Source organism: Pimephales promelas, chromosome 11 (genome assembly GCF_988280905.1).
Source record: "Pimephales promelas chromosome 11, fPimPro1.hap1.1, whole genome shotgun sequence".
Taxonomy (NCBI): Eukaryota; Metazoa; Chordata; class Actinopteri; order Cypriniformes; family Leuciscidae; genus Pimephales; species Pimephales promelas.
The window spans coordinates 1426371-1449469 of record NC_142779.1 but is presented as its reverse complement, the minus strand read 5'-3'; the positions used below and the strand labels follow the sequence as shown (position 1 = coordinate 1449469).

Genomic DNA, 23099 nt, shown 5'->3' with positions numbered 1-23099 from the left:
ATCTATCCATCCATCCAAATATCCATCCATCCATCCAAATATCTATCTATCCATCCATCCAAATATCCATCCATCTCATCTATCCAAAAATATCTATCTAACATCCATCTATCCATCAATCCATCCATCCAAATATCCATCCATCCATCCAAATATCTATCCATCCATCCAAATATCCATCCATCCATCCATCCAAATATCCATCCATCCATCCAAATATCTATCCATCATCCATCCATCCATCCAATCCATCCATCCAAATATCTATCCATCATCCATCCATCCATCCAATCCATCCATCCAAATATCAATCCATCCATCCATCCATCCATCCAAATACCCATCTCATCTATCCAAAAATATCTATCTAACATCCATCTATCCATCCATCCAAATATCCATCCATCCATCCATGCATCCATCCATCCGAATATCTATCCATCCATCCATTGCTATCTATCCATCCATCCAAATATCCATCCATCCATCCATGCATCCATCCATCCGAATATCTATCCATCCATCCATTGCTATCTATCCATCCATCCAAATATCAATCCATTCATCCATCTAAATATATCCATCCATCCAAGTATCTACCCAAATTTCCATCCATCCATCCAAATATCCATCCATCCATCCATCCATCCAAATATACCCAAATATCTAACATCCATCCATATATCTATAATTTATCCAAATATCCATCCATCCATCCATCCATCCATCCAAATATACCCAAATATCTAACATCCATCCATATATCTATCATTTATCCAAATATCCATCCATCCATTCATTCATTCATTCATCTATATGTACATCCATCCATCCATCCATATATCTATCCATCCATCCATATATATTTATGATGATTGAAGAATACAATTTGTTTTGTGGAATTTACTTCAACATACATGTATTATAAGAATAAAGGTGGGCGTGTTTTAAAAGCAGAATAGTAAAAGATCTATTAATGAGATCAAGTGTTTAATATCAAAAACGTTTAGTGTTTAAGCATTGCACCTGGTTTGGTGTGCACTGACAGCTTCTGCTTTATGGCCTTTGAATATAGACTTTTGACGATTTTGTTCTCAAAGGACATTGCACTCTTTGTTACTATACCTTGTGAGCGAACCAGATGAGTCTGGACTCCTCGTAGTATCTAAACATGCCATATTTAGGGTGTAAGAGTTCTTTCATGATGAGCAGGAAGAACTCCTTTCTCACGCCGCCAGCGTCCACGGCCTCCTCTCCAACAAAGATCACCTGCAGAATAATATAATTAATACTTTTTGTGCGCAAAAATAACGACTTTTATGTCAGAATAACGACTTTTATGTTATGTATGTCAGAACGCAGGCTCACTATTGGCCAGCATCACACACATGACCAGCGTTGGCCAATCGTGAGCTTACGTTCTGATGTGCAACCCAGAAGCACTGCACTGTTTTGTGTTCTGAAGATGAACTAAAGTCTTACGGGGTTCAACAACTCATAACTGACTCATTTTTGGGTGAACTAACCCTCTAAGCCAACCTTGTTTACCTTGAGCGGCTTCTTGTAATCAACGTTTTTGGACTTCCTCAGCACCTCCATGGAGTCTCCGACCACGTTATCTCGACGTACGATGAGGATGAGGCAGGGGTTGACTGACTCCACTCCTCCACCAGAGAGGAACAGCGAGTGTAGGTTCTGTCTCTGAGCCTGGTCCACGGCTATCTGATCACAACAGCACTGTGAGCGCACGAGAGTAAAACATGAGGTCAAATCTTCAGATGCGGCAGAGCTCTCTCACCTGCATCTGGATCACAGCATCCGTCTGGAGGAGCGTCGTCTTCGCCTGAGCGTCGAAAACAAACGGGTATTTGCACAAGATGACCTGAGAGTCCATGACCTGTTCGAGACAGAGGAGAATGTGACTGTGATTTGAGATTAAATCCAGCTTTTAAATGTTGTTTGTGTGTATACGTGGTGTTTTTAATATGAAAGTTCATAAGTCGACAGCATTGCTGAGTATTTTCTGACGCTGGTGTTTCTGACGTCAAAAACGACCTTGTAACCAATCAGATCAACGTGTGATCGTCAACCAGTGGATCTCCCAGTGGGGCTCATTTGCATATTCATAGAACCGCGCATACTAAATGAGGCAAGGGTGTCGAGTTACACACATTCAAGATATTTTAAGACATGAATATTTTTTTTTTTTCCACAGGAAAAACTTTTAACCCTCTGGGGTTGTTCGTTTCAGAGTCACACTCGGGGTGTGCGGGCGGGATTCATATTTAAAAAAAAAATCATGATTTTTTTTTTTACTCGTTTTTTTTTTTTATATATATATATATATATATATATTTTTTTTTTTTTTTTTTTTTTGGTGTTTTGAGAAAATTTCAAAAATAAAAAAAATTATAATTAGTATTAATGCAATAATTATGACAAAATTTCCCCCCATTGAACATTATTTAATATTTATTTTTATTTTTTTTAAAGCTGCATTTCATTTTAGAGTCAAGCCTAGGCCTCAAAAAAGCAATTTTTTAAATGAGAAGGATGCCATCTGGTGGACAAACTGAGCATTTTAAAAATGCAAAACACATGTATAATCTGAATTTTTTTGTGTGTTACTGTGTTTGTGTATAAAAGTGTGTTTGTGTGTGTGTCTGTTTTGCACTCTTGATGTTTTATAGATTCACCCCTTCACTGTTGTGTGCTTTTTTTCAAGATCGTGGCTGATTTGTAGATTGTACGCACAAAAAAACTCAGTATTTTCACATTTTTGCCGATTTCCCATTCATTTTCCATGCGGGTCCATTTGGACCCGAACACCCCAAGTGTGACTATTTTTTTTTTACAACCACTTAGACTATTCACTTCCTGTCCCCAACTTTTTTGGGGTGTTCAAATACCAAATACCAACAAAGTCACCAAATTTTGGACCATTCTGAGGAAGCGGTGATTTAAAAAAAAAAATTTATTCAAATTCTTCGGGTCCATTTGGGCCAAAAAACCCCAGAGGGTTATATATGTAATTTTGTGATCAAAGATGAGTTTTAAGCAATAAAATTATTGACTTCAGGAGGACTTTAAAAGGAAAGTGTAATTTTTACACATCAAGCAGCACCAAACAGAACAACCAAAATAAGACATATTTCAAACACAACCTGATTTTGTTCAGTGCTGCTAGTGCTAGAACAAGAATTACACACGTTTTGAGCAAAGCACTGCTCCGGTTGTGTGTGTGTTCATTACTCAATACTTCTAATGTATGTGCCTCCACATGTAGCTTTAAACTTCAGGAGTGTAAAATGATGCTGATCACCTTTGAACAATGCAAACTCACCACAGAGAACATCTGCTGCTGAAACCAGGTGACATAATCATTCCTGATGTCAACGAGCTCATCCAGCTCGTGAATATAGAACTTGTCATACTGGATGATCTGGCCAGCACGCTCATTGACCTGCAACAACATCAGAAGAATCATATTAGCAAATTACAGTATGGTTCCAATTGTTAACTACCGTACATTACACCAGCAAGATTGAGAAAAAAATCATGTTAAGTACAACATTATGAGTGGGTAACAATACACACATTAGAGCATTTAAAAAGCATGCCATTCTAAATTAAAGTATGTTGGACAGATGTTTTCCAAAATGGGGCACAGCCAGTGTCTGTTGACTAGAGTTGGGTTCAGGGCTTGACATCAACACCCACCAACCAACCAAATGTGTGTGTATTTCAGCGTTGGCATGTAGCGCAGTCGCTCCTACTAGCCACTTTGGCGGGTTGAATTTTATATAATATACATTTTTCAATTGTAGTCTATTAAAAGACATCTTAAATAATAAACTAAGTGCAATCTAGTGTTGGCAGTAATATTGATTTTTCGAGACATATTGATACTGAAAAATCTGAAACTCTTCCGCAGAAGCCAAAATAAGACACCAGGTGACGGCAAAGTCGCTTCATCTTTAGGTTTTAGCTCTAAGAACTTATTGGAATGATATTTTAATGTAGTTAAAAAAAATAAAAATACATAGGAAATATGGTACTTATTGAATCAAATAAATTCAAAAATACCCCCAAAATAAAATAAAAAAACACCATAAATGGATAGACAAAAATTTATCAAAGACAGTGATATATAACATTTACAATAAATAAAAATTAGGATAACACCCGAGTCCTCTGTGCCCACATTTGTACACAATTACAGGATTAAGGGCTATAAAGTGAATACGGTTTGAGGGCTACAAAGGCATCTTAAATAATAAACTAAGTGCAATCTACTGTTGGCAGTAATATTGATTTTTCGATAGATATTTATACTGAAATATCTAAAACTCTTATATTATCAATATGTTATTTTTTTCTCCTGTTTTAATTTTAACAGTTTAAAACTCGGCTGTGCATCATGTTGTTTGACACAAAAATGTGATATAAAGATAAATTAAATTAATGTTTTATGTCTTCATTTGATTACCAGAAAATACACAACACAGAATTTGTGGGGAAAAAAACAATTTCATAAAAGGAAGATTTTTGTAAAAAGAAATATTAAAATTGCTTTTATGAATATATAAACATCACAGACAGAGAAGGCAGCTCTGGCATAATGTCAATAACACCTCTATGAATGTCTTATTTTCATTTATTGATTTTCATACACGGGGTAAAATGTAAACGGTACCCAAACCTACTGTTCTCACCAGGTGGAGGATCTCCAGGAGTTTGAGGGAGGTGTGCAGGAAGCAGGTGAAGATCCTCTGTTCAGAAAGGGGGATTCCCATTTTCTGCATCCGCAGTAGATACACCACCACCTCCTTATAGAGCTCCACCAGCCTCTGGAAGACCGCTGGCTCAAACCTGGACCACCAGTTTCCTTAAACAAACAAAAACACATTCAAATAACAATGGTTGCTTGTAAATGGAGGCAAAAAATGTACATGTAAAAGGGCGATTGTCAGAAAAACTACTATCTTCAACACAGATTTGAACCCTAAATAAGCCTGGATGAATAGTATAGTATTGCAGTAATGAATTTTTGCATGCTACTACAGTAAGTATTTGTGGGAGCAAATGGCTTTTAAACAATGTCACAATGCAAAAAACAAAACAAAACCCTGAATGATCTGAAACAGTAATTTTCCCTGTGCAAAAGTTGATCTCATTTCTTTTTTCTTTTAATTTTTGGGTGAATTCTGAGCCAGACATTTCTTGTCTACTAAATGATCAAACAAAAAAATAGTTGAAAAAAATGATCTCCTTGGGAATAAATAATTTTTATGCCCTAACTTAATTTGTACTTTTTAAGAAGACGATTGCACCTATTACAGGGGTTCCCAACCTTTTTTTGTCTGAGACCCCCTTTTTCCCAAGAAAGTATTTTAAGCATATTACAGATGTACCATAGTGGTTCAGGATAAGACAAAAACACCGATTGATGGATTCATGATGAACTCCCTCATTATATCAATTTTTGAACAGAAAAAAAGTTAAGGACTTTTATTTAATGCTCACTGCTCAAAACCTTTCAAAATACGACACGACCCCCCCACCCCTGTTGGGAACCAATGACCTATTGGACACTAATAGTGCACTACACATAGTAAAAGTGGCCATCGTGTAAATGCATGCAAATGCAAAGAAGTTAAATTCCTTTTAACTTCAAAAAACAAAACTGGTTTAGAATGTAATGGTCTGACTGGTCTGGTCTAGAAGTATATTTGCGGATCCATTCATGAAAGACAGTATCTCTTTATATTAAGTATTTTTGTACACAGCCACCACATTATACAGAACGTGTCTGGTAAAATACGCTCCATTCAAATAACTCATAATTTAGCACTAATTTAATTTAACACAAGCAATGATCCAGTCAAAAAAATAAAAAAATAAAGAATTGGTAAACATTTACTTTTCAAATATAAACATTTCACTTCCTGTTATTTTTATATAAATTGAGCAATAAAATATATTTGATACAGAAATATCGCTAACACTTTACAATAAGGTTCATTAGTTAATGTAACACAACATTTGTTACAGTATTTATTAATGTTAGCTAATAAAAAATACAGTTGTTCATTGTTTGTGCATGTTAGTTCACAGTGCAATAACTAATGTTACTAATGTTGAAATGAATATTAACTAAGATTAATAAATGCAGTAGAAGTATTGTTCATTATTAGATCATGTTAACTAATGTGTGTAGTTAACTCATGTTATCCTTATTGTAAAGTGTTAGCGAAATATTTGCTAACTGCTGATTTTGGACCAGCAAAATATAGTTCGGTGTTTTAGAAAAAGAGCCGTGACGAAGCCTCAACAAACAGGTTTCCTCTGATAGAGGATGGGACGTACCAAGCACTTTGATGGGGGTGTCCTTCAGGCTCACGATGGCCTTGGCGAAAGGAATGGTGAGGGTGGTGTAGTTGCTGGGGTTGTTGAGGAGCGGGCACTCGGGCAGCGTGAGGTAGAGTCTCAAAGCCTCGATGTCTGGAGGAGAACTGCTCAATCTGGGCAGGAGATGCTTCTCCAAACTAGCGGCTATCTGGATTAGGAGAACGCATGCATTGGTTACACCAGGAACGATGAGCACTTAAACCAAGTTCACCAAAAAATAATGCTTATGAAAATCACACTACCAGTCAAAACTTTTAGATACGCAAGATGTTTTAAAAAGAAGTCTCTTCTGCTCACCAATGTTGCATTTATTTGATAAAAAAACAAAAACAAAACAGTAATATTGTGCCATATTATTGCAATTTAAAACAGCTGTTTTCTATGTGAATATATATAGTAAAGTGTAATTTATTCCTGTGATCAAAGCTGAATTTTCAGCATCAATACTCCAGTATTCAGTGTCACATGATCCTTCACAAATCACTTTAATATGATGATTTGATGTGCAAGACATTTTTCATTATCATCAATGTTGAAAAATCATATTTAAATTTTTATTTCAGGATTTTTTGATTTGTAGAAAGTTGAAAAGAACAGCATTTATCTGAAATATAAAAATTCGGTGACATTAAACACTATCATTCAAAAGTTTGGGGTCAGTAAAAGTTTTTAATATTTTTGGGGGAGGAAATAAAATAAAATAAAATAAATCAACACTTTTATTCAAGGATGAACTAAATTGATCAAAAGTTACAGTAAATTTTCAATGTTACAAAAGATTTTATTTCAAATAAATCTGTTCCTTTGAACTTTCTACATATTGATAGTAATAATGAATGTTTGATCATCAGATCCTCATATTAGAGTGATTTGTGAAGGATCATGTGAGTAATGATGCTGAACATTCAGCTTTGATCACAGGAATAAATTACATTTTAAAATATATTAATATAGAAAACAGCTGTTTTTAATGGTCATAGCATTAAACTATATTACTTTTTGTATTTTTAATCAAATAAATGCAAGAAGAGACTTCTTTTAAAAACTTTTAACTGGTAGTGGACATTGTTTTCAGTGACTCACAATCTGTGAGATTTGTGGGTAATCGGGTTGGATGAGCCTGTGGTAGAGCAGACGGGCCGTGTTAATGTCCACACCGGAGCACTTGCTGCTAGTGCTGTAGTGATCTGGATTGCTGCAAAACACAACACTCATTAGAGAAACCTGAACTATATCCACTGTACACAATGTGTTTTGAATGTATAGCATCTAGTTACTGTACCTTCCAGACAGAAAACTTCCATTGAGACAACTCGCCGAGGAGAACACGAGATCAATCTCACTGCAAGAGACGCCAAAGACACATGATTAGGATGATCCGTGACCCGTATGGACCAGGCCTCACGGTTCGGCACGCATGTGATTCGTGGATTAATTGCTAAGTTTAACCATCATAGAGTGAAAGTTTATCATTTGGACGTGTTTGTTCTTGCCAACCTACACATTCAAGCAATTTTAAATGTGGAAGAAGAGGTTAAAATCGTGTTATCTGTGCGCAGCTTCACACACACAGAGAGAGAGAGAGAGTTTCAGACAGCACTGATTCCTCTGTCCCGTTTCCTTGCCCTTGAACGGACACATCAACACAAAATTATGTCAAAATACCCGTCTAAAAGCCCGTCTCGGCAGGATTTCTCTCAGTTCTGTCATGAGTGAACAGTTGAGAAAGAAACTGAGAAGTTTATTCGGTCCGTGCCGTCAGTCTTAAAGTGACAGCAGCCTAATATTCCTGCTGTCGTCCGTGTCATTAATGTTAATAAAACAACAGAATACAGTTTTAACAAAGATGAAACTATATTTGATTTCTACAGAGAACAAATAGTTTTAGTTTACATCTAATTATTTAATTATTAATTCTAAATTAATTAATTTCTGAACCTGAAGACTACTGTTAGACTTTGTAACTTGTAATTAGTGTATTTTTTTTGTATTTTATTACGGACCTATTTTATTACTAAATGTAAAGCAAAGTTAACATTTAGTTAACACAAAGTTAACGAAACATTTGAATATGGTGAAAAAGTTCATTTATTTCAGTAATTCAACTTAAAAGGTGAAACTAATATATTATATAAACTCATTACATGCAAAGATGAGATATTTGATATTTCAAGGCTTTGTTTGTTGTAATTTTGATGATTATGGATTACAGCTTATGAAAACCTTTTTACAATATTCTAATTTTGACTTTGGGGTTTTCATAAGCTGTAATCCATAATCATCAAAATTATAACAAATAAAGGCTTGAAATATCTCACTTTGCATGTAATATGTCTAAATAATATATATATAATAATATATATTCGTTTCACCTTTAAAGTTGAATTAGTGAAATAAATGAACTTTTGCACGATGTTTAAAATTTTCAAGTTACACCTCTATATGTTTATATGTGTGTATATATATATATATATATATATATATATATATATATATATATTTGTATATGTATATATAATATTTTTTTTTTTTTCCAGAAAAATTGATCAGACCCGTGGCTCAAAATCTGTAAATGATCCGAAGCATGAGATTTTAGATCAGACCAATGCAGACGGCTTCATGAAGTTTTCTGATTTGAAAAAGCATACTTGGTGATTTCTGGTGACATTCTCCCCGGACCGTGATTGAGCCATTTCTGGATGATGTCAGCGCTGAGTGTGTAGATCTGTCCGTCAGGTCTGGTTATCCTCACATCCAGCGGAGGGCTGTCGTCCTACAGGAATAAAGCCGGAACATCAGCCAATGGCCAACGGTGCAAACTAACACACACTACACATTTTTTTAAATACATTTGACAGTTTTGGACACTGACATGTCATGTGATCATGCAAAACAGAATTTCTGTGACATGAAAAATCTAAAAATCCAGATAAATACACACTAGACAGCTGTTCCAGTTTCATTCCAGTACATTTAATAATGATCACTGATGATGTAACCACAGGTTTATTTATAGCACTTTTCACAATCAAATCTTAATATGTCTCATCTTGACCCTTGACCTCTGCTCATACCTGAGATAAAGCGTAGTGAGCGAAGCTCTGGTCTCCTCCAGCGTAGATCCTCTTCACACAGTAACTCTGATCCGCCTCTGAAATACACAGCCCTGTCAAATCTGAAACATCACCACATGGTTTTCTTGGGTCTCACTGAACTCCGTGAATCAGAATCAGCGAATCACGACAAAAGAGCGCAGCTGAATGCTGCGAAAAAACACACAAGACACCTCTGAAACAGGAAAGAGCTTTGAGATCGACTGTATAAATAGATTTGACAAGAAATCTGAGGTCTGTTTTACAGAATGCTGAAAGCTAAAATAGAAGAAAAGAGAAATGCATGGCTGCAATTCATAGAAACAACTGGACCCAGGCAGAGAGAGGTGGATTTGCACTCAGTTATCATTTTGTGTCAATATGCTGAATTTAGGGGTAAAATTATACACTATATATATTGTGTTGTTATCAGTGTTGGGTAAGTTACTCTAAAAAAGTAATTAATTACTAGTTACTAATTATCTCTTCAACAGTGTAATTCGATTACTGTACTAATTACTCTCTTTAAAAAGTATTTAATTACTTTTAATTACTAATTACTTTCAAAATCCCATATCAATCTCAACCAGCTGAATAATACAAGGATAGACATGAATCTGTTTTAATTCTTTCAAATAAATACTATGAATTATCCTTAAACAGACCAAGGTGGAGAAGGTTGCATTATAAAAACATACTTTTTAATACCAGACAACACATCTTGATGTTAAACCCACTATTGTTTCATGTCTGATCTCACGACATTTCACACTTTTTTCATACATATTTTACAATACGAATTTGTACGAGTGAGGTCATACGATTTATACACCTCATAAAATGCATACGAATCGCTGTGAGATCGGATTGATACACAGTATTTACCTCAATTACATCAGAAGTAACTAATTAAATTACAGATAAATTAAGAGTAATCCCTTACTTTACATTTTCAATGGAAAAGTAATTAAATTACAGTAACTAATTACTTATTACTTAGTTACACCCAAGACTGGTTGTTATATATTGTACTGACAACCAGTGTTGGGTGTCACTAATTACTAAGTAATTAGTTACTGTAATTTAATTACTTTTCCCTTGAAAATGTAAAGTAAGGGATTACTCTTCATTTATCTGTATTTTAATTACAGTTACTTCTGATGTAATTGAGGTAAATACTGTGTATACATCAATCGATCTATAAAAATATGATATAGCATATTTTTGCTCACCCTCAAAATTAAAATATTATTTTTAAACTGTTTTGAGCTAGAACCTCACATACACACTCTGGAGACATCAGAGACTCATCTTTTTTTTTTTTACATTGTGAAAAGGGCATTATAGGACCCCTTTAACATAAACAAGCTGAAATCCGGAGACGGGTGTCTGTCTGAGAAAGTAATTCTGTTGAAAGACTTCACGTAAACAAAGTGGACCCACCTATATCCATAGGCACGGGATCAGTATGGGCTCGCCAGCAGCCTTTCACAGGAGCGGGACTGATCCGATTGTAGGTGGAGCGGGTCCCGAGCTGTCCGTTTCCCCCGAGACCAAACGACTCGATCTTTCCTGATGAAGGGACGAACGCCAAAGTGTGCTGCCTTACATGCAGGCGAAGACAAAAGCAATTCATGTTCTTCATGATTAGAAATACATCCCATAACACTTTACAATAAGGTCCATTAGTTAATGTATTAACTCACAATGAGCAATACATTTGTTACAGTGTTTATTAATCTTTGCTAATGTTAGCTAATACAAATACCACTGTTCATGTTCACAGTGCATTAACTAATGTTAACAAATACAACCTTTGATTTTAGAAAAGCTATGATTAATAAATGCTGAAGAAGTATCGTTCATTATTAGTTCATGTTATGTTAATTAATGAACCTTATTGTAAAGTGCTACCACACATCAGAAGCTCATTGCTAGTCGGTCTCAAGCTTTCATATGAAACGTAGACAGACATTGAGCAAAAATGAAACTATGATTGTTTATGGATTGTTTGATACTTACCTACCACAAGCGATCTGTGCAACCACATTCCCCATCAGTTCAAACACCTTCCTGGGGTTCACCTCATGGTTCGTGGTGTTGTGCCCCAGCTGACCGTAGCCACCAGCTCCAAATGTAAACACGCCTCCCTCCTGCAAAATAAAGATCACTCATTATCATATAAAGCTGTATATGCAGTAATATTGCCACAAAACGTGACTCTTATCATCCAGATTTTTATATAAAATTGAATAAGCATGTTCAACTTTATCTGCAATATGATATATTGCAGATAAATATATCTGATGTATACTGATGTAAAGCGATATGCTATCGTTTTTATTTTTTTTACTTGTATCGTTGAATACAATGATCAAATGCATATTATCAACCAGCTCTACTCTGCTAAATGCAATTATAAGACATTAAGATATTAAGGGTGTTTTAACACTAAAGTGAGTGACACACACACACACACACACACACACACACACAAACAGATGTGCACCAAAGGTGCTAGTGTGAAAGCACCCTAAGATATTATAAACATTAACATTATAATTTTCTGTAAATCTGCATTGAAACAGAGTGTAGTATGAAAAGTGCAATACAAATAAATTTAACTTGATTTAATTTATTCTAAACCATGGCAATTCCTTCTTCTGAATGTGCAGGATTTAATTAGGGATGCACCGAAATTTTGGCAGACGAAAATGCCCGATGAATTTTGTACCTGAATATACACTACAGTTAAAACTTACTTTGTTAGACTGTATTAATCTATGCTTGTTAATGTGTATTTGACACATTAATGTATCTACCCCTCCTCCTGCCCCCTCAATATGTATTTTTCTTAAATTCAGTATCATTAAAATGATTGAATTTCATTTTTTTTAAGTCTAATATTAATACAATTAAACAAACATAATAATTGCTTTTGGCTTGCTTAGTTGGGGTTATTTAATATTTAATATTTAACAATATTATTGATCTGTGTTGTACTACTTTCATGTTATCACTGTGAAGCTGCTTTGATACAATCTGTACTGTGAAAAGCGCTATATAAATAAATGTGACTTGACTTGTCTTGACTTAATTTTTAAAAAGCATTTTCGGTTTCGGCCCAGAATTTTTTGGTGCATTCCTACATTTAATGCGTCATAATAAATTATAATATTGCTTTGTAGCCCTCAAACCGTATTCACTTTATAGCCCTTAATCCTGTAATTGTGGACAAATGTGGCACAGAGGACTCAGGTGTGATCCTAATTTCTATTTATTATAAATGTTATATCACTGTCTTCGATGAAGTTTTGTCTATCCATTTATGGTGTTTTAGTTTTATTTTGGGGGTATTTTTGAATTTATTTACTTCAAAAAGTACCATATTTTCTATGTAAATTATGCTGATTTTTATGTTTTTTTTTTAAACTACATTAAAATATCATTCCGATAAGTTCTTAGAGCTAAAACCTAAAGATGAAGTGACTTTGCTGTCACCTGGTGTCTTATTTTGGCTTATTTTAGAATGCTCTAAATTACAGTTTTTCCCATTCATTTCTATGGGTAACCATTTCTGACCCAAATACAAGATTAAGGAGTTTTTTTTCACCCACTTAAATTGAGTAAAAAAAAAAAAATGTGTGTGTTCAGGAGGCAAACTTAGGAAAAGTAGCCAAGTCTTGTACCGCTCACATCAGGGGAAGTATTTAAAAAAAAAAAAAAAAATCAAAACGATTTTGCCGACATTTGTCCAGAATACAGAATTTTAGGGTTAAGCAAAAATCAGCACACTGACACTGCTGCTTTCAAAGGATGAATTTATTGACTAGGTTTCGACCTGAAGGTCTTCGTCAGGCACCTGGATGTGGATGTGTGCACACTACTACTTTAAGCTTATTAAGCCCTTAAAATAAGCAACAAATCCTGTAAAATCAATCCACACCTTTGTTAGTGCAGCCGTGTGGTCCTCTCCACAGCATATGTAAACGACCCGTTGGGACCTGAGAGTCTTCAGCAAGGCAGGGAAATTGCGATCTGAGGAACACCACGTACTTCACTATAAAATCATTAAACCAGAGAAAGCTCAACTGAATGTCTAAGGTGTTTGTTTTACCATCATTATCGCTGAGGCCCAGCTGGCCGAACTTGTTTCGCCCCCAGCCAAAAACGGCCCCAGAGATCGTGAGTCCGAAGCTGTGAGCGCCTCCCGCAGAAATCTGGGCAAACGGGACGCCCTGCAAAGACTGAATGACTTGTGGGGTGGAAACACCCGCTCCTTGCTTCCCGAGACCCAGCTGTCCATATTTATTTTGGCCCCAGGAGAATATCTGACCTCCTTCAGCGAGAATTTGGGAAGAATGGCGCATAATTAGGATAATTTTCAGGCGTGATAATCAGGGGCCATATTTATCAAGCCTTTGAGAATTACTCAAGAACACTGCTAAGAATGGACTCAAAGCTGCACTTGGTTATAAAGTTGGTTATTAAGCATCTCAGTCGTAATTTAAGTGAAGTGTAGGACTAAATCTTAAGAGTGATTTTTAGAGATGATCCACAACACTTTGCTGCTGAGCCACAAACGGGATTTTGGATGACAACATTGGGATGGACCGATCACTGAATAGATTTCCTTATAGTGTTGTCACGGTACCAAAATTTCAGTATTCGGTACCAATACCAGTTAAAATTCACGGTTCTCGGTACCAATTTCGGTACCAAAGCTTAGTTTAAATCTACATATATTTAAGTGTTTATCACGGTTACAAGTGTGGAAACTGTACATTTGTATTATAAACACTTTAGAAAAAGATTAGATAAAATGACCTAAAATAAACAATAGTATACACTAACACATTTTTAAAGTTGTTTGTAAAGTTTTAATCCATTATTTATTTAATGCACAATGAATTAAGTGAACAAACATGAACAATCAGGTGTTTGTAATAAATAACATTTTCAAACATTAATTAATGTTGTAAACATATATTGTTCACTCAATGTGTTGATAACTAAGTAATGTTGATGAATGGTATCTTTGTAGCATTACCATAAAACATGTTTTATTTGACTTGGCTGTCCTTTTATTTAATCTAAAACTGCATTCATATTTGATTTTAAAAAGGCTTTTTAAACCTGCTGAGTTATAAAGGCAAGAATACGCCTACAACTGGCACTAACATTAAATGACAATACTAATACCAGTAGCCTACTCTGGTGTCGGATGGACACTACTGTGCTCATGTACTCGTAAAACTACCCCGAAAGCACTTTAGAGGCCGTTCACATGTCGCGCGTGTTTTTTAATTATATTTTTGCGCGTGCTTATTCTTTCCAAAGCGCTTGCTCTCACGCGGCGTCTGTCGTTGCTATGCAATGCCAACGAGTTTTTATTATGAGCGCGCTTGAATCGCGCCTATATTTGAAATTGCGAATTTGCATGTAATCGGCCTCTTATGGCAACGTGACATTAGCCTAATCCAAAATATTTCCATATGTGGCTCTTTCCTCCTTTCGTTTCAACAAGTGGATTCAGAGAGAGAGAGAGCCATATCAGTGTTATAAAGAGGACGCAACTGTGCACGTTTCAGACATCGCGTCTAGAACAGAACTGGATTAACCTGGTACTCGGTACCTAGAAAAGCTGGTACCGTAACATTTTTTTTTTTTAGTACCGACTTGGTACCGAAGTACCGAGTTTTTTGACAACACTATTTCCTTATTTAAGAATATTCAGATAAATTCACATTGAATGGTGTAATTCCTAAGAGGAGTTTACATTCAACACATATTTGAAAATAAATCACTTTCAAGAGAATACATACTGATATACACATTGGAAATGAAAGATGAACATTTTCCACCATGTCTTAATAATCAATTTTAAACCATTGTGCTGTTAACTGACCTATATACACACACATATATATATATATATATATATAACCAAGATTTTATGATATATTTAGCCAACATGGATTCCAAAAGAAAACACATTATAAAAATTAGTCGAGCGGCAAAAATACGTTATAAAAATAGTCGAACGGCAAAAACATGTTAAAAAAACTAGTCGAACGGCAGAAACACGTTAAAAAAAATTAGTCGAACGGCAAAAACACGTTAAAAAAAATTAGTCGAACGGCAGAAACACGTTATAAAAATTAGTCGAACGGCAGAAACACGTTATAAAAACTAGTCGAATGGCAGAAACACATTAAAAAATTAGTCAAACGGCGGCAACACGTTAAAAAATTTGTCGAATGGCAGAAACACGTTAAAAAAATTAGTCGAACGGCAGAAACACGTTATAAAAATTAGTCGAACGGCGGAAACACGTTAAAAAAATTCGTCGAACGGCAGAAACACGTAAAAAAAATTTGTTGAACAGCAAAAGTACGTTATAAAAATTAGTCGAACGGCAAAAACACGTTATAAAATCAGTCGAACGGCAGAAAACATGTTATAAAAATTAGTCGAATGGCAGAAACACGTTAAAAAAATCAGTCAAATGGCAGAAACACGTTAAAAAAAATTGTCGAACGGCAGAAACACGTCAAAAAAAATTAGTCGAATGGCAGAAACACGTTAAAAAATTAGTCGAACGGCAGAAACACATTATAAAAATTAGTCCAACGGCAAAAACACGTTATAAAAATTAGTCGAACGGCAAAAACACGTTATAAAAACTAGTTGAACGGCAAAAACACGTTATAAAAATTAGTCGAACGGCAAAAAACATGTAACAGAATTAGTCGAACGGCAGAAACATGTTATAAAATGCAAGTTCAGCCAAACATTAAGCAGCGCTGGCAAAAAGTTAAATCTGGGAGTTACTTAAGAATAAAACGGCACTTTGAGAAGCTTGATAAATACGGGGCCAGGTTTATTACTATAGTAAGAATCATACCTCTGGCTAAAGCAAGAGAATGCCAATATCCACAGGCCACCTGGGTAATATGAACCTCAGACAAACTCCTGACAGTTCTGAGAAGAAAGAGAAGGTTATTCCATGTAGGTCACGGACTACAGAAGTTTTTCAGTACGGCATCCATTACAGAGGCCTTTTATACTTCACAAGGTACGAGGTGAAGATTTTTTACCTGGGTACACGGAGACAATCTTCAATATTTGAAAGGCCGAGCTGTCCATCTGATCCCAAACCCCACGCAAACACCTGTCCTTTATCATTCAGAGCCAGAGTGTGAGATTCACCGCAAGACACCGCCACAATGTTCTGAGCATCCAGAGACACTACCTGTTCTAGAGAGAGGGTGTAAACATCACAAAGAGTGATTATACAGACGCATACACTGGGGAAACTGGCCAATGTATCGTATATTCAATATACTGAACTGCATAATCTGTATAATACGACATTCTTAATGTTCCTTAAAGTCCCTCTGTTGTGAAAATCAAGCTTTTAATGTTGTTTATGCGGTGTTTCTAAACCAAATTCATTTTAAATTCATAAGTCGACAACATTGAGTATTTTCTCCTTAAATTTGCAGTGAACCAAAGACAGTCACGCTTTGAAATCGCTGGTGTTTCTGACCAATCAGATCAAAGGGTTATCGTCAACCAGTGAGTGAGTGAGTGGAGGTGGTGCTCATTTGCATATTCATAGAAATGCATACTAAATGAGGGTGTCGGATTACATTCAAGCTGTTTCAGGGATATTTTGAGGATATGTCATTTTGTTTGGTGATCAAAATATGAGTTTTAAGGGATACAATTATTGACTACTAATTATATTTTACTGTATTATGTATTGTAATATGTTTTGATCCACTGGATCACAGGACCATCAGTTTCAGTGCAACATATTTCTTGATGTTTGAGGTCATTCAGTTAGAGGTCATGTGACTTCTGAGGAAATGACAGTTGCAGAGGTCACACTGACCGACTAAAATGCATTTCTGTGTTATGGTATTATGATAACAAATCCATCAGATTGATTTCAGAAGATGTTATGAAAATACAGGCTGTTCCATTGATAACCCAGGGTTCCCGAACAGGTGCATGAATGGATTTTTTTTTAAAGAAATAAATAATTTTATTCTGGAAGGATTCATTAAATGGATGAAAAGTGCCAGTAAATGTTTCCTGAGCAGCAAATCATCATGTTAGAGTTATTTCTGAAGGATCATGTGACACTGAAGACTGGAGTAAAGATGATCACAGGAATAAATTACAATAAATATATATATACAGTGTTTCCTCTACATTCATTCTCCCGTGGCGGGCCGCCACACTTAAAATCCTCCCGCCACGGCTGCAGCTTCTCAGTGACGTCCGATATTCTGCATAGTATTATGTTATTTTGTTAAGCCCCACTAAAGGCATAAAAAACTTTGTAAAGCACAATCAAGTTTTCACCCTATATTCCAAGACTTCTAAAGTCATTGCATAATGTGTAATTTTAGTCGCTAAGTTAAAGTTAACGGAAAGTCATCTCGCCTCAGTCATTCTCCATTCAGAATTCACACAGCGCGTCGCGTTCGTTTGCGACACGACGAAACTCTCTTCAAGGTCAATATTCCCATTATTATACTTCATTTGTAGATAAAGCATAAAGGTCTATGGTTTTCATAAAATGACTTTATCTTGCTGGAGTGGAGTTTATTGCCCATACCTTTCACATTCCCTTTATGTAAGATTACAGCATGGAGTCGAGAGAGTGCTGTTGTTCTTCATGCGCACTGAAATTTAAAACTGTTAAAAGAAAAGGCTCAAAAAACTGTTGCATATAGAATACACTAAGCATTAGTGCTCCACGATTAATCATATCGCAATCGTAATAGCGATCTCAAACCTATGCAATTATATAACCCAAAATGCCGCGATTTTATATGAAATAAACAAATTAGGGCTATTAACGCAACATCTCTTCTTTTTTGTCATCCTTTGACTAGTGTTACACGATCCTGCTCTTATTCGTGCAAATGCCTTTTCGCATTTTGCACGACAAGAACTGAAAAGCTGCCTGTGAGTGCCCTAAATGAGACTCGCAGAAAGACGCGCGCCATAATGCGCATGCACTGACGCGTGCCAGAATACAGTTCTCTTTCGAGCTTGAACGAACAATAACACACACAATTATGCCAAAATGTCGTTTTGTCGAGTACCTTCATAACGTAAGAAAAGTCTTATTATGGACAAAAAGAGTTGTGCTATGAGGCGCATGTGAGATCCGCGTCTCGGCAACGGGTGCTCTTAAAGGGCCAGCAGCGAATAAAGCGTTCTGTCAGTAAAGTTAATCAAAGAACAAAGGGAAATTAGAAAATTACTCACTGATCTTGACTAAAGAACTTTTGTAGCTTTAATAAGGATTATTCTATATATAATTTATAATTCATGCAGCACAGACTGTTTGATAACTTTATTCAATTTCTGTATCCTACCTGTTAAGACAGGAAGGGCACAGGTAAATATGGTTTTTATTATGGGTTTATGTGGGGATTCTTTGAAGTTCACTTAATTTAAAAGTTGTTAATTTTTTTTTTTAGCCTAATAATTAAAAAAAAAAGTTGATAGCTTTTACTGTAATGATGGTTTGGTTGATGGTTTATTGATCATTATAGGTGTTATCAATCATTTAGTTGTTGTCTGTAGTTTGAGTTGAGAAATAAACATTAATACACAGAATGATCACTAATCTGTGTGTGCATTTTACTTTACAACCAAGCAAGTTGGACTCATGAAACCATTTTATTATATCGGAATCGCATATCACAATTACAATATTGACCTCAGTAATTGCAATGGCAATATGACATTTTCCCCAAATCGTCCAGCCCTACTAAGCATATTATAGATATAATCCCTTCGCTATGTTCTTTTCAATGTGAAGCATTGCTTGCTGTGACTTGGTGTTGCTTCAAGTGCATCATTCTGCACACGGGATGCGCATGATCGATTATAATACTTTGGGGAGACAAGGCCCCCCCACCGGGGAAATGGGCCTGCCCCCACAGCTTGGAAAAATCCTAGAGGAAACACTGATATATATATATATATATATATATATATATATATATATATATATATATATATTATATATATATATATATATACACATAGAAAACAGCTATTTTAAATTTTAATATTTCACATTATTCCTGTTTTTACTGTATTTTTGCAGCCTGGATGAGCAGAAGAGACTTCTTTCACAAACACTGTAACATTTTGAGTGGAAGTTTAGATAAAATGGGAAAAATTAAAACAATGAAACACTTTACTCTTCTCCAATATATTCAAACCTGTATTTTACTTGAGAGTTACAAAAAAAGAAGGGTGACACATTTCAAAAGTGGGTGTTTCATACCAGAATGAAGGAATCATCACCTAAGTATTACCGTTTTAAGTCTCACTAATTTTTGGAAAATAATAGTGGCCACAGTGATTCACAGTGAATCATTTAGATTAAGATCAAGAAGTCCAATTAAAAGCTATAACATTATAATGCTAGCAGACTGTCTTTGTGGCCCTACCTGGTTTCTTGCGTCCTTTGTCGTGTCCCAGCTGACCCAGGTCATTACACCCGCATGTGTAAACCGTCCCGTCCTCCAGCAGAAAGACCGTGTGACGTCTGCCACATCCCACATCTCTCACACGCTTGCCCTCGAAGAACTCGCACTTCCGCGGCTCCAGCACGATCTCCTCATCAATCCCACCTAAACCGAGCTGCCCGTACGAGGCATTTCCCCAGCATAGCATGACGACGGGCCCGTGTGGCCGCTCTCTTACGCAGGAGCAGACCTACACACACAATATATTTAATAAAATACAATTATTAACTTGTTGTTCATATAAAATAATGGCATTTTTAATAATTAAAAATATACTAATTTTTGAGTTTGACAACAAACACACTGGAAAACACAGCTATCAGCATAGTTAAAAACAAAATAATAATGAATAATTTCTGAACATTGACTCTCACATGTTTCTCCTCAATAGAATTCATAAAAGTATAAAATATAATATCATATTTCTAATAGGGGCACATTGTAACGCAGTGTGACAACATGCCCCGCCTCCACAACTGGGGTTTAAACCATGCTAGTGTCTTCTGCTAGTTAGCGAAGCATTAAATAACTATATCAACTGTTAAACAACAGATTGGGGATTGAAATAATATCAGATTTGCCTAATTTAAAAAAAAATGAAAAATGTACTTAAGTAAGAAATGTACTTTTGTTATGGTCAAATAAATGTTCAGTGATATTTCTTACAAAGATTTCTGAACTTTGGCGCAATTTTTTCTCTATGAAGCGTGTTACAACAAACCCCGCGTTACGTTGTGCCCCGCGCTCCCCTACATACAGAAAATAAAATAAAAACAATAAATGGACAAAAGAGAGGTAATGATGAAAATAGAACAAATAATAAAAAAAATAATCTTTACATTTGATACATTTTTTTATAAAAATAAAAATAATCAGCTCCATGAAAGCAATATACTAAAATTTACACACCTACATTATAATTTTTACTTTAACAAATCTTATCACCATATGCGCTAAACCATGATTTCTATAAGCAACTCACTATACTTTAGAAAGAATTTAGGTTTGGTTAGGGGTATAAATTGGCGTAGTATTTTTGTATTATATAAAATGGTATACCTGATTTTTCTTGTTTGATTGTGATTTGATTTAGGCAAGTACTGGAGGTAAGACCTAATAAGCCCAGGGCTTGAACCTGGCCCCTTTCAAACAGGTTGTGCATTATGTTTTGTTTATTTTGTTATACATTTATTTCTTGTTTGAATATTTTATTTATGCGTTTCATAGTTTTTCATGTCATACTTATAGTATCTATAATTACCGGTTAGATTTGTTGACACAAATGTGATAGTTTTACTTTCATTTTCATCTTAGGTCTTTTTTAATGATACATAGAGGGCGGCAGAAAATACAGTAAAAAATAATAATGGACAAAAGGGAGGTAATGATAAATAAAAATAAAATAAAAATCACTTGCATGAAAGCAATATACTAAAATGTCTAAACTTATATTTTTACTTTAACAAATACCATAACCATACACTCTAAACCACATTTTCTATAAGTAACGTTAACTGACTATTCTTATAGTATGTTTGATTCCCAATCACTAGGTTAAAAAACGAACTAGTTAAATAGATTAGCATGAAAGCATACAGATTAGTCCCGCCCTGCGAAGAGAATTCGACTGAAAGCTCTCTAGAAAGTTCACTTTGTGGGAGGTGTGTGTACATAAACAATTATTGCATAACACAGCTTAGAGTTGAAGTCTATAATTGGATGCATTAAAATGGGCACTGGCACTTTAAGAACGTAAAGACACATATAGTAACTTTTCTGCACTAAAAATACCAACAAATATATGTAACACTATATCGAAGCCTGAACTGCAGATCACGTGATTCACGAGAGATTTAAATCCACTGACCATCGAACAGACACTATGACGATGAGTGAAAATTACCGTTAAAACGGTTGGTAAGAATGTCAGTTAATTCATACCGCAAACAAAGTATGTATGTATGTGTGTGTAATAATATAATATAAAATACACCTTACTGCATTTGTGACTTTAATAAGACCATAAACACATACTGCATGAATCCCAGGTATGAACACCGCTAACGTACATAAGAATATGTCTGCACACACTCCCATACAGCGTTTTGACAGCATGTGTGTGTGTTAGTCAGTCTTGAATCCTCCCTGCTCCTGTTTTATCTTACCTGTTGATTTGTAATACGATGCTCCTGTTGACGTCTCCAGCACAGGTGGTGGGCTTAGGTTTACATGAGCGTTAATGCGGATATATTCATGACAGCCGTACACGCGCTTTAATATACACACACATGAGTGAACGAGAAGCTACTGAAACATTCTAGAGGTTTTCCAACACACCGGATGTGACGACAGATGAGGAGTTCCTGCGGTGCGGTTAGAAAACACACAAAATAATAATAATTAATTAATAATAGTGAAAATAATATTGATGATGATAATAATAATAATAATAACGCGATAAAAATAATTAGCTATTTCCGTTGGGTCAGTTTTTCGGTGACATAGATCGGTGGTTTTGTTCTGGTTCTAAAGCCTGTTGTCGTCAAGAAAAGAAGAAGAAAAAAAAAACTACAACAATATTGCTTAAAAAAAAAAAAAAAAAGCCGTGGCTAACGTTTGTCTAGTCACCAGTCAGAGCCAAAGCTGGGCAATTCTTCAAAATAAAGGTCTCTAGACTATTTCAATAAACACAATTATTTGGAAAATATTGCGTTATATATATTTTGTTTCGCTCTGTACTGTTAGATATATTACTGTTATTTGTTTGTCTAGTTTCAAGATTTTTTCACAATTATTTTAATCCGTTTTTATATATTTATTTTAATCTTATTTTTAATTAAGTAGTTTAGAAAACCCTTGGTTTGAGACAAAAATCTCTATTATTGCAATTTCATCACTTCAAAAAAAAATATATATATATATATGGTTGTCTGATAGGTAATTCGATAAGCACAAAATATTTTTTGCTTTTTTAAAATAGGTTTTGTTTTTGGTTTATGTGCTTTATAGCATTCATATTTTAAGTTGC

General features: G+C 35.2%; 1 protein-coding gene across 4 annotated transcripts in view; it reads right to left on the bottom strand.

Moving 5' to 3' along the window:
• The window catches only part of herc4 (HECT and RLD domain containing E3 ubiquitin protein ligase 4), a 29082-nt gene extending 6653 nt beyond the window's left edge, over window positions 1–22429 (bottom strand). The window contains exons 1-18 of one of the 4 annotated variants that reach the window (XM_039648872.2): window positions 22237–22429; window positions 19994–20261; window positions 16604–16763; window positions 16411–16487; window positions 13621–13842; window positions 13450–13541; window positions 11526–11656; window positions 10947–11107; window positions 9486–9586; window positions 9060–9184; window positions 7694–7753; window positions 7495–7606; window positions 6370–6559; window positions 4707–4888; window positions 3344–3463; window positions 1799–1897; window positions 1549–1722; window positions 1126–1269 (exon numbers count right to left, since the gene is read on the bottom strand). In XM_039648872.2, coding sequence (XP_039504806.2) covers window positions 1126–1269; window positions 1549–1722; window positions 1799–1897; window positions 3344–3463; window positions 4707–4888; window positions 6370–6559; window positions 7495–7606; window positions 7694–7753; window positions 9060–9184; window positions 9486–9586; window positions 10947–11107; window positions 11526–11656; window positions 13450–13541; window positions 13621–13842; window positions 16411–16487; window positions 16604–16763; window positions 19994–20219 — 2376 coding nt within the window. In that variant the 5' untranslated portion in view covers window positions 20220–20261; window positions 22237–22429. The remainder of the gene's footprint in view (window positions 1–1125; window positions 1270–1548; window positions 1723–1798; window positions 1898–3343; window positions 3464–4706; window positions 4889–6369; window positions 6560–7494; window positions 7607–7693; window positions 7754–9059; window positions 9185–9485; window positions 9587–10946; window positions 11108–11525; window positions 11657–13449; window positions 13542–13620; window positions 13843–16410; window positions 16488–16603; window positions 16764–19993; window positions 20262–22236) is intronic. The other 3 variants (XM_039648874.2, XM_039648875.2, XM_039648876.2) reach the window with 3 other exon arrangements.
• Window positions 22430–23099: the final 670 nt, after the last annotated feature.